The sequence below is a fragment of the Frieseomelitta varia genome, unplaced genomic scaffold, assembly GCF_011392965.1.
Source record: "Frieseomelitta varia isolate USP_RPSP 00005682 unplaced genomic scaffold, Fvar_1.2 scaffold_328, whole genome shotgun sequence".
NCBI classification, from domain to species: domain Eukaryota; kingdom Metazoa; phylum Arthropoda; class Insecta; order Hymenoptera; family Apidae; genus Frieseomelitta; species Frieseomelitta varia.
Window position 1 is genome coordinate 132,978 of NW_025110066.1, and position 13,554 is coordinate 146,531.

The 13,554-nt window shown below is 33.4% G+C and overlaps 1 protein-coding gene across 4 annotated transcripts in view; it reads left to right on the plus strand.

The window, feature by feature from the left end:
• Nucleotides 1–13,554, plus strand: part of LOC122530115 (nucleolar protein 4-like) — a 178,072-nt gene that overhangs the window by 112,646 nt on the left and 51,872 nt on the right. For all 4 annotated transcript variants that reach the window (XM_043656787.1, XM_043656788.1, XM_043656790.1 and 1 more), the window contains exon 2: nucleotides 1,112–1,166. In XM_043656787.1, the coding sequence (XP_043512722.1) occupies nucleotides 1,112–1,166 (55 nt within the window). The remainder of the gene's footprint in view (nucleotides 1–1,111; nucleotides 1,167–13,554) is intronic.

The window sequence follows — 13,554 nt, forward strand, 5'->3', positions numbered from 1 at the left end:
TTATTTTAGTACATAATTTATATTTATAAACATTTAATAAGTAATAAGTTCATTTTTATTTTTTTTTTTTTTTTTTTTTTTTTTTTTTAAGTTACTTTATTACAGAATTATAATTGTATTGTATTATAATTTAATTAGAACTGTAATTATATTAGAATTATAATTTAGTATGGATTTATTTTAGTACAGAATTAGTATTTATAAGGAGACATTTAGGGATCTTCGATTATATTGCCCAAGTTGCAATTTTAGAAATATGTATAACAATTACGGAAAGATTGCAACAACCATACTCTACTATATCGGTATTTCGTGAGTTTGTCTCTAATACTCAAATCGTATTTTTTTAATATTGACTCGTACATAAAAAGTATACTTTGCATAGTATGATATAAAATAAGGAGGTCCCATGTATTATTAAAATTTCTTATTTCTAATTAAATAAGTAAATATTGCAACTATGCGTCAATTAAAAATCTCTATTATTATTACGTAGATGTCATTAAATACATATCTTTATTACTGCCATAAACTCACGTTTGCGCAAATTGTAATGCTATAATCCGTTTAATTTAATTTTTCAACAGATGATTTCTACAAACATTCCTACACAGCGATCCCAATTTAGAATTTTACCAACAGTCGTTTTTTTACTGTTAACTATTAAATTTTCAAATATTTTCTACTTAAGAAGTTTAACTATTACTTATTCAAAATTTTTAAATACTTTCTAGCTAAGAAACTGCGTTCTCTTCGCTCACAAATTGAAATCGTCGTAACGTTCCTAAACCAACCTAATTCAACACGTTACAACACGACACTGTCGTGCCTCGAACATTTGCAACACGTACAACAAATACGTAATTAATTCACGGCAGTTAAGTAGCACGCGCGTTATGAAATATTGAAAAGCTGCGCGCCGCGTGTTTTATCGCGTCCGCCTCTTATTAAGAATTACCGGTAGCGAGCTAAAGCACGTGTGAATCATTTGTGAGACAGTTGGAAAGCTCTTTCGCGCGTCTGACGCGAGGAAACCACGTTGAACCGTGCGCGACAAGTGCTCGATGTTGCACGCACACACAGCTAACGACGCGTTTGCATCTTGTTGCAGGAAAACATCTCGACCCCGGAGCCAGCCGACATATCCGAGGAGGATCACTACTCGAGTAAGCAAAACCATTCATTACTTGCACCACTCGTGGACCTTGTCGATCCTACGTTCGTGTATAATCGGACCGCGAAGACGAGATACTTTTTTTTTTTACGTCATTCTCTTCACAGCGATGCTGTAGAAAAGTTTTGTCTGACAGAGAGAAGATTTGTTCGTTGCATTGTTTGATTATTATTGTAATAGAGGGTGTTCGACTCAACATTAGAACTACCAGATGGAATAAGAAATTTTGTAAACTCTGGAGACTCACCGCGGTGAATTTTTAGAAATTTGAATGATTTCACGTGAAATATTAAGTAAATTGGAGCTTAGTTGTTGTCTTGAATTGTAATTTTTTCTTTGTCTCTTGCAACTTTATTTTCCCCTATCCAGATTTTATATTGTAGTCGTTGGTAGTTCTAATGTCGAGAATTGTTCGCGGATTTTTATGTAAATTCGTATTTTTGAGAATAAATGAAGAAGAACGTACATACACATATATACAGTGAGTCGCAAAAATATGCTAATTCTTATAATGTTATTTTTAAAAATACACAATAATTAAGCCATAGGAAAACATTCAGTAAGTTGTAATATTGATGAAAATTTAAATATATTGTTAAATCCAACAATTTCGAGGGTATAAATACTTCTGTCGGTCATTGTACGAAAAATATACTGCTACGAAAAATGATGGATGTACAAATATACAAAATATACTTCGAAAACACTATATTTTATATTTCAAAATTATGCACAACTACATAAAAATCCGCTTATTAGTTTACTCAGAAAGCTTCGATTCCTTAAAGTTCCAAATATTCAACGAAATTTTGATAATTCGACAGCATTAGAAGACTGTAAATTTTAAAAATAATTACCAATATCACCAATAATATTCGAGAGGTTCATAGTAATTTCGTGATTGTAGAAAACTTTCATTCAATGTTGAAAATAGATATTATAATACACTTTAATGCATGTGTTTCGCGTCCAACAGAATTTACGTTCCTCACGAAACTGTTCGTCACTATAAGTGATTTTATCATCTATACGTATTAGTGAAACAAAACAACTATACCATGTTCAGTTACACTCGCGAAAAAATTCGTTTCATTCGTCGAATGTTGTGCATCTTACAATTATTTTTCAACGTGTTTCTTTCTCAATTTTGTAATTATTATTCTTTTTCCTCGAATGTTTGCAAACTATGACGACTTTGCACCTTTGAAGGGGTTAAATTATAAAAGAATTTTAAATTCGAGCTCAATCATTGAGAGACAGCTTCCTTCGCTAAAGTAAATATATCCAGTCCACTTTTGTTCTATCTTAATACACGTTTCTACTACCTGTACAGAATGCTGATTGCATTCTGAACAAAACTGCGTTTCCGATGATTACGGCATCATCGAGGAAAGCGCCTTGATCTCGTGTTTCCTTTTCACGAATCAACGAAACGATACACAAATTACACGTATTCGTCATACGAGGATCTTGTTGCACAACTGAATCAATATTTCACTTTGAAAGGGTTAGCACCCTGTTGAAAGAATGTCCAACCCTTTGCGAACGTCCTATCGAAACGAGTCTCCCCTTTCACCCAAACTATTCACAGAGGCGCCCAGACCTCTGCAATTCTCTCTGCTTCTCTCTGTACGTGCGTCTAAGCCTTCGCGATCAAATGCAAGATCACGGTGGATTTTAGTCGCCGAGAAACATTTTTCATACTTTTGTAAAAATGAAGTAATGCTTCGTTGAATCACTTTAATACGATATAAAAATATTCTTGCGAAATAAAGATGAACTCAGTATTAGAAAGGAGGATTTAATACAAGACCAGGTGATCTCACAAAGTAGCGACAGTTCGAATATTGAATAATGAAAATATCGTTTTATTAACTTATTAACCTATTTCGTACGAAGCTTTTACTCTAACACTCAGCGAGTGACGAGCCCCTTTTCCCAAAGATATTTTTACATCGTCTCGAAAGCTGTAAATAAACGTAGTAGTTCTATCTCTCGAAAATTTCCCAAATTGTGAAGACTGAAACAGTCTCCTCGTAGCTTCCACCGTGATCTCGAAGATTCAAGTTCCCCCCCCCCCTTCCCCCCTCTTGATCAATAACCCGTTAAAAATTTTCGTCCGCCAGTGAAACGAGTTCGAAATGGCCGACAATTTTTTTTTTTTTTTCTCATCGAGCGTACGACGCCCGCTGTACCCAATTTTAAGATCGTATTTTCATCTACCGTCGCCGCCGTCTTCCAACCAAATTTCCAACAATCCGACGGATTGCAGAAAATGGCACCTTGACGCGCACCGCGCGACAAACACATCGTCCACTATTTCTGCGAGCGGGGCGTCCGCGCCGGGGATCGACGAACTCCAGGCAGAGGCGGATCGTTCAATTTGACGTTCGTTGTACCCTGGACGGGGTCAGGTCGCGGCCGTTTCGAGAAATCTGACCCAAATCGTACGATGGTGGCGTCGCGTTTCTGCATTATTGAACGGGCTGAATGATTTAGACGTCACACCGTGCCCGTCAGCCGCCAACTTTATCCGGCTGCTAATAAATCTCTCCTCTCTCTCTCTCTTTCTCTCTCTGTGTGTGTGTGTGTGTGTGTGTGTGTGTGCTTTCGTTCTGGGGCGGCTCGAGTGCCCTTCTACGTGTCACTGCTAATTCTCCCGCTCGAACGAATCGACGCTGCAACTGCAGGGAAATGTGGAGTGCGGCGAGCTACTCAGCCGATCATGGTTTCGTGGCAGAGACCGATCATGGGGGGGTGCCGATCTCGAACCCCTCTCACCCCTCCACGTCGGCGACGCGTTTCGATTCCACCCGGCGACTTACTTTGTCTACGTTTCGATCGACGTACTTTTCCATTTCGTTCATTCCTTTCTTCTTCTTCTTCTTCTTCTTCTTCTTCTTCTTCTTCTTCTTCGTTTTTATCCAAGCGGTTCAGCTTGCTTGGTTCCTTCGGTGGAATGAAATTATTCCCCGTTTCGTCGGTGTAATTAGAGCGTTGATTTGCCGTGGAAATTAATCGAGACGCAGGTGTATTCAAATTGGAATGTTCACGATGTCTGGAGAACATTTTCACGTTTCGACAATTTTACACCGTGGGAGGTTAATGTAGGTTTTGCAAGTTTCGCTGCGAGTGCGTTCTCGAGGGGATTTTTGTATTGAAAGATACACGTTGCTTTTCAATTTAATCGGCCAGTTTTGTGATTAGTCTGTTAACCTCTTGCGCTGGAATGACGTGCCACGCACGTCGAGAACTTTTTGTCCCAAAATTGCAATATTTTCTCAATATATTTAAGCCTATAACCCAGGCAAAACAAATAATAAATTTATTACTTCCTAATAATTTCAATCCAGTGACATCATGCTGACGAATTTCAAAAAGAAAGCGACGAATTATTGTATACGGTTCGGTCGCTCGTTATGGTCCGCGAACCAGTTGCTACCACAATTCCACATTTCACATTCCGCAAAAATTGTCTGCTGGCAAATTTTTGAAAAAATTTGAGAACAAAATAAGCTTTAAAAATGTAAATAAACATTGCAAATCAAAACAAACAATCAAAAAAATGTAAATAAACATTGGAAACCAAAATAAATAGACCAATGTTTGCAAACAAAGCGAAATTTCAAAGTTTCCGAAATTCCGATTGCAAATTTTCGAAAATTTTAGAAAACAAAGTGTGTTTATATCAAAAAAATGTAAATAAACATTGGAAACCAAAATAAACAATAAAAAAATGTAAATAAACATTGGAAACCAAAACAAACAATCAAATGTTTGCAAACAAAGAGAAATTTCAAAGTTTTCGAAATTCCGATTACAAATTTTCGAAAATTTTTGTAAACGAAGTATGTTTATATCAAAAAAATGTAAATAAACATTGGAAACCAAAACAAACAATCAAATGTTTGCAAACAAAGCGAAATTTCAAAGTTTTCGAAATTCCGATTGCAAATTTTCGAAAACTTTTGAAAACAAAGTGTGTTTATGTCAAAAAAATGTAAATAAACATTGCAAACCATAATAAACAGTTAAAAAAATGTAAATAAACATTGGAAACCAAAACAGGCAATCCAACGTTTGCAAACAAATCGAAATTTCAAAGTTTTCGAAATTCCGATTACAAATTTTCGAAAATTTTTGTAAACAAAGTATGTTTATATCAAAAAAATGTAAATAAACATTGGAAACCAAAATAAACAATAAAAAAATGTAAATAAACATTGGAAACCAAAACAGACAATCCAACGTTTGCAAACAAATCGAAATTTCAAAGTTTTCGAAATTCCGATTGCAAATGTTCGAAAATTTTTGGAAACAAAGTGTGTTTACACCAAAACAATGTAAATAAACATTGGAAACCCAAACAAACAATTAAAAAAATGTAAACAAACACTGAAAACCAAAACAGACAATCCAACGTTTGCAAACAAATCGAAATTTCAAAGTTTTCGAAATTCCGATTGCAAATTTTCGAAAATTTTTGGAAACAAAGTGTGTTTACACCAAAACAATGTAAATAAACATTGGAAACCCAAACAAACAATTAAAAAAATGTAAACAAACACTGAAAACCAAAACAGACAATCCAACGTTTGCAAACAAATCGAAATTTCAAAGTTTTCGAAATTCCGATTGCAAATTTTCGAAAATTTTTGGAAACAAAGTGTGTTTACACCAAAACAATGTAAATAAACATTGGAAACCCAAACAAACAATTAAAAANCAAATTTTCGAAAATTTTTGTAAACAAAGTATGTTTATATCAAAAAAATGTAAATAAACATTGGAAACCAAAATAAACAATCCAATGTCTGCAAACAAATTGAAATTCCAAAGTTTTCGAAATTCTGACTGCAAATTTTCGAAAATTTTTAAAAACAAAGTGTGTTTATGTCAAAAAAATGTAAATAAACATTGCAAACCGAAATAAACAATTAAAAAAATGTAAATAAACATTGGAAGCCAAAACAGGCAATTCAACGTTTGCAAACAAAGAGAAATTTCAAAGTTTTCGAAATTCCGATTGCAAATTTTCGAAAATCTTTGTAAACGAAGTATGTTTATATCAAAAAAATGTAAATAAACATTGGAAACCAAAACAAACAATCCAATGTTTGCAAACAAATCGAAATTCCAAAGTTTTCGAAATTCTGACTGCAAATTTTCGAAAATTTTTGAAAACAGAGTGTGTTTATGTCAAAAAAATGTAAATAAACATTGTAAACCAAAATAAACAATTAAAAAAATGTAAATAAACATTGAAAACCAAAACAGACAATCCAACGTTTGCAAACAAATCGAAATTTCAAAGTTTTCGAAATTCCGATTACAAATTTTCGAAAATTTTTGTAAACAAAGTATGTTTATATCAAAAAAATGTAAATAAACATTGGAAACCAAAATAAACAAACCAATGTTGGCAGACAAAGCGAAATTTCGAAGTTTTCGAAATTCCGATTGCAAATTTTCGAAAATTTTTGAAAACAAAGTGTGTTTACGTCAAAAAAATGTAAATAAACATTGGAAACAAAACCAAACAATCAAATGTTTGCAAACAAAGCGAAATTTCAAAATTTTCGAATTTCCGATTGCAAATTTTCGAAAATTTTTGAAAACACATTGTGTTGACATAAAAAAATGTAAATAAAAATTGGAAACCAAAATAAACAATCAAAAAAATGTAAATAAACATTGAAAACCAAAACAAACAGTCCAATGTTTGCAACTAATCGAAATTCCAAAGTTTTCGGAATTTCGGTTGCAAGTATACTTACCTATACTTACCCATACTTACCCAGTATCCATGAATTATTCACAAGTGTTAGAAATGATTTCATAGTAATTCACTTAGAAGTAAGTTAACATACGAATACTTACGCATACTTACCCAGTATGAACTGTTGTAAATCATTTTATTGCATAAGGTCACTTAATAAACAACAGTAATTGAAAGCTTTGAAATTTTACATTGTTTGCAAACATTGGTCTGTTTATTTTGGCTTCCAATATTTATTTACATCTTTTTGATTGTTTGTTTGGTTTCAAATGTTTATTTACATTTTTTTGATATAAACACACTTCGTTTCCAAAAATTTTCGAAAATTTGCAGTCGGAATTTCGAAAACTTTGGAATTTCGGTTTGTTTGCAAACATTGATCTGTTTATTTTGGTTTCCAATGTTTATTTACATTTTTTGATTGTTCACTTTAGTTTCCAATGTTTATTTATATTTTTTTGATATAAATACACTTTGTATTCAAAAATTTTCGCAAATTTGCAATCGAAATTTCGAAAACTTTGAATTTCGCTTTGTCTGCAAACATTGGTTTGTTTATTTTGGTTTCCAATATTTATTTACATTTTTTTGATTGTGTGTTTTGGTTTCCAATGTTTATTTATATTTTTTTGGTGCAAACACACTTTGTTTTCAAAAATTTTCGAAAATTTGCAATCGGAATTTCGAAAACTTTGAAATTTCGATTTGTTTGCAAACGTTGGATTGTCTGTTTTGGTTTTCAATGTTTATTTACATTTTTTTAATTGTTTATTTTGGTTTACAATGTTTATTTACATTTTTTTGACATAAACACACTTTGTTTTCAAAAATTTTCGAAAATTTGCAAGCGGAATTTCGAAAACTTTGAAATTTCGCTTTGTCTGCCAACATTGGTTTGTTTATTTTGGTTTCAATGTTTATTTATATTTTTTTGATTGTTTGTTTTGGTTTCCAATGTTTATTTACATTTTTTTGGTGTAAACACACTTTGTTTTCAAAAATTTTCGGAAACTTGAAAGTGAAATTTCGAGAACTCTGAAATTTCGCTTTGTTTGCATATACATTGATTGGATTGTTGGAAATGCCAGCGTAAGTGGCTAAATCGTGAAAACTTAATTTTAAAAATTATGTATATATGTGTCAAGAATTAAATATGCTTAGGACACAGGGGACATTGCACCTCAGGATTAGAAAGGAACGAGACACAAAATCGGAATGATATTATTACTAAGGAGACACAAACATTGGAGGAAGAATAATTATTTTTCCATATTTGCACTTCTACGACCGATTTGTTAGAAAAAAATTTCAAACGTACGCGAACGTACGTAAGTTTCCACTCAACGTTCATAATGTCTAACGTGCATATACCTGGATAATCAGAGAAATTTTTACATTAAAAGAGATATTGTTATCGAAACTCTACAAACACCGAATGAAGAATAATTTTGGTGGAATCGGTAGTCTTTGAATTTACATTATTTCCGTAATTGGTTCATTAAATCAAAATGCGACTACGCTTCGAAATGGGAATGTGTGTTCAAATTTTAACTTAAACGTTAAATTATGAACGTGTTTACAATGTCTGGAACACGCTAGAACTCCAGTATTAACGTTTAATCATTAAAGAGGACCGCGGGACGTGCGAAATTTTCACAGGTTGAAAGTGGGTGTATTGCAATCAAAGCCACGAAAACATCCAATTAAGAATAATTTCGGTTGAATCAATTGTCTGTGAATTTACATTACCTCTGTGATTAATTTATTAAATCCGCGAGGATGTCGAGCGGCAAACGGTGATTCGAAACGACTCGTATTCTCACATGACAAACGACCGGGGAACACTCGGTGACTATCGTGCGAAGTCGTTTTTATGTCGTCTGCATAAGAATTTCTGAGTGCACGTTTGAATAATCGTAAGTCATTTGCGATTGAGTAATGGTGTCTAAGTGACTGCCGTTTTACTCCACGTCGGCTGTTTTTCTCGAAACCGAGTCGGATATTCCCCATTAAGCGGCGAGAAAAAACTCAGACGATAATCGAAATTATTCTTCGATTCTCGTCGCTGCAAGAAACGACGATTTGTCGTTCCTCGGGAAAATTATATCCCATCGGAACGATTAACTTCTATCTTGGAACTCTTTGGAATTTTCTGTCGTTGAAAATAGAATCCAGATAATATGTATGATGTACCATGATGCACCATGACTCACGAAAATATTCTAACTCCACTTGTGTATATGTGCGTGTATATATATATATTATATTAAAGATTCTGAAATTTTATCGATATATAAATCGATTTGAAAATGTACGTAAAAGTTACAAGATATTTGTCGTTAGTATATATTTATTATATATTTATATTTGTTATAACACATAATATATATTGTATATTATTATATTGGCAAAATTTGGCATCTAACAATCTACATAAAAATTACAAGATGTCCATTATTAACATATTGTAAATACATCTATCTCGAGCGTGTTCAATAAGCTTCAAATATTAATATTGTAAATGTTAAATTTGTTCCTACTGAACGTTAAATTTTTATTTAATGGGAATTCTACTAATAATGTGCTTGTGTAACATGAAATAATCTTGTAAATTTTTAACTTGGCCAATGTAAACACGATTTTGTTCTCAATAATGATCTCAATGAAATTCCAAAATGTTCCATTCCTAAAAACTGGTCCTTATAATCGTTCGAATATTTAACTATGTGCGTAGCGTATATTGTCGAAACTTTATTTATCAAAGTTTCGTCCACTCGTGTACAAAAAAAAATGGTACGTCCTCGCTGTGTAGAACGCAGTTTTTAAGCAAAAGGGAGAGGCGTGGCGAATATTCCTCTTCGCTAGGGCGGGGTGAATTTAAAATCTCGACACATTATCACCGGCATTGTGTGCCGAAAGCTGAAAAAGAAAGCTTGTTAGAGTAGGGACCTACGGTAGTTCGCCTGTTATTGAGCATCGCGGCAAAACGGAACCTGATTTCTTTTGAAAGGTCACCACCGTAGGCGAAGACACTTTTTTCCACCGTGTAGAAGAGGGAAATTTTAATCCATCCTAAAGGGATGCGCAAGAACGTATCCCAAGAATCATGTATGTAAATCTATACTATATCTTTGAAGTCCTCTCATTAATTCAAGCAATTTTTTTTCCTCAACGTGTTCTTCAAAGGTTGGCATGAATATACAGTATCCGGCAATAACGATCGGCGCTGGTCTTCCTTTTTTTCTGCAAAAATTACGTCTGAACTTTGCAGTAATCTCTCGCCCTCTCTCTCTGTCTATCTCTATGTATCTATCTCTTCGTCGTGGAGCTTCCTTTTTCGAGCAGATGGAGATTGGGCGTCCAAAACGGGCAAAGGGTCAAATGAATTTTGGGAATTCAACGTCGCAGACGATTTGCTCGAAATTTAAATGATCAATAATGTCGTTGATTAACCGTACTTTGAAACTGGCTTTTGTCGTCGGCGATAATAATGTATAATGTTGATGATGATGTATACATGATTATAAAATAGTAATATTGTTAACAAATGTCGTATATGTAATATAAACTTGAACAATATAATAAGGAAAGAGCAACTTTCAATACAAATAAATAAAGTGTGCGTCTATTTTTCAGCTCGAAACTGAAACTGTTGAGTGACTTGGTAAATATCGTTTTTTAGTCAGAAAGAAAAAAAAAAAAAATAATAATTGCAGACGTCTTTGAATGCAGTCCCGTGATAATATAATACTTTTTTTGTCGCACATGTATATGTTATTATAAGTCAAGAATAAACTTCGCTTAGGGGCATGCAACGACCAATAAAAGTTCCGAGGTTGAAGCCCGAAAAAAAAAGTTAATTCTTCGGAATAGTATCATTTATAATTCATTGTGCACGTGCAGGAATGAGAAAATTTTCCCGTACGGAAGTTTCGTTTCCGAAAAAGAAAAAGAAAATCAACACTAAACGTTCCTCAAATATATTTAAAAAAAAAAATATATATATATATATAGTATAATATATATCAGTATAATATAATATGTATATATAATAAAGAAGATATAAAAAAGTATTATATATATAATAAATAAATAATAAATATATATAATTATAATATAATATAATTATTACTTATTATTTATATTATTATTTATATTATTAATATATAAAGCATTATATCATAGTATAATTTTTCAAAGTTCAAGAGGATTGTATAACCACGTGAAAATAAATAAAAATTTACAATGTTTCTCAAGGTATAATCAAACTCGATTGCTTTTAAAAACGAAATCTCAACTGAAAAGAATAGTATTAGCAAAGTATCTCAGTTGTCGTGTCGCAAAATTGGAAAGAAAACTATAAAAATAAAGAAAGAATACTGTTCTTTCATTTGAAATTTCGTTCTCGAGATAACCGAGTTTGATTATGTATTTATCATGATTGTTACGTATTATAATAACAATTATACTGCATTCTTTTGGCACTGTGAATTTTCTGTCTTTCGTTGGATCAACGACCATTAATTTTATAACAACAAATAGAGCGGAGATATGTTTTTATAGACGCGGATAGAGAATACTTGAGAGTGCAGGCGTACTCGAACAATTCGAAATCGATTTTCTCGAAAACGAAGCCTTATACCTGATATACCGCCGGTGGCACTGTCATTGTCGATGCGTCCTCTATAGCGATCATCGTACCGGGGCGCAGAACGTGTCTGACTATAGGCAATCTACTGTCACTCGTCCGCCCCACTCTTCCGTTTCTCCTGCCTTCTGCTCGTAGATCGAGTGTATTTCGCTCGTAGCATCCACTATATTTTCCACTTTGCAAATCGTTCTGGTAATTGTTTCCACGAGGGTTGTTCGAATCGGTAGAACTTCTAGAAGATGCACGTCTACGCTCGATTAATTGTCGTACAATGGAACATCGTCTCGTACGAGTTCCACTTATTCTAACGAAATTCGACAAAAACGAGTTTTTATTTTCTTGTTAGATCAATCCACTTGTCCGACTTGTCCGTGCGAAACGAAAAACTGCGAGAATCAATAAGTAAGCTTTTGTTATATAAAATCTTAGTTACATAAATCGCCTGTCTCCCCGCAGATTTATATAATTCAACCGTACTTACGGCGGGCACTTGAGTTTCTATTCGTTCAGAAAATTGGCACTATTTATTGAAGTGTCTAGGTGGCTGCTGATCGATTGTGTTTTAATAATGCAGCTAGGTTTTCTATAATTGAGCTCCTGTCATTTGAATATTTTAATATCTGATCGTTAACGTGAATATTTTAGGAGGCAAATTGATCAACCGCCGAATTTCTCAATTCTGTTGCATAAATGCGAGATTGATGTTCGATTCTCAAATTCACAAATTTGCTAGCTAATGAATTTAATTATAGCAAGTAATAATAAATTCTGAGGCAAGCTTGAAAAACTATTGCTCTTATAGTGGCATTCTTTCTATGCTTTTCGACTTATGAAGTTGATCGGTGTGTCTCATATTTTCAGTACAACGATAAAGACCAAGTCTGCTGATAATTGAACAAAAAATCATCAGATTGTCTGAATGATGTGGTATTCGAAAACAGAAGACACTTTCTTCTCAACGAAAACTACAGTTAGCACTGACGTTTAGAAACATAAAAATGACGTATTGAAAAATTTTAGTATCTAATCTGATTTTAGTATACAAAAGTAATTATATATAAATTAAAGTATTTTAATGTACAAAAGTAATTATATATAAATTAAGTAATTATATATAAATATATTTATAATATTATATTAAATATCAACTATTAAAATTGAATATTAAATATTAATTATGTAATATTGTGTTACATGTTATAATTCAATAAGTTATAAATAAAGTAAATATTAAGCAATACAGCCGCATTACACAATTCTATTCAATAATAAATAGTTTTATTTTTCCGATGGAACCGCGTGTTCAAACATTTGTCATTTTACCAAACAACGTACAGTAAAATTACACGTTACAAATACAATATTCACACATACGTCACAGTACATAATTATTATAATGTAATAATAATCAGTACATAACATTAATCAGCGTTATAAACGTGTTACACGCATGTCTAACGATCCTGCACGATTCGAATGATTCTTGTTCAAGGAGTCATAACCGTACATTCAGGAATTTATGATCTCACCGTGCGTACGAAAAAAGAAAAAAAAAAAAATCATTGAACGCGTGTTGCAGCAACCTGTTCGAAAACGCGTTGCCGATTCGTCCGCGTCACGAGCGAGCAACATATTTATTAGCACGTACTTCAACCTCGTAATCTCGTTACCGCGGCCTCTTCTTACATAAAAGAACGGGATGCGCTCTCGCGCGTTCCGAGAATCGGCCGATTAATCAGCCGAGGATCTTCGCGCGGACACGGTCGCGCGTCCTCCTTCGATCGTGATCCCGCGGCATTTCGATCGGATGAAATTGTTCGTGGCATCGCGCAACATCTTCCACTTACGTTACACGATGTTACGTGACGTCGTATGAACGTAACCGATGATGTTTGCACTTCGTGCGAACTGGCGACTGTTTCTGCGGTCGAGATGATGCTCTTTGCTTCT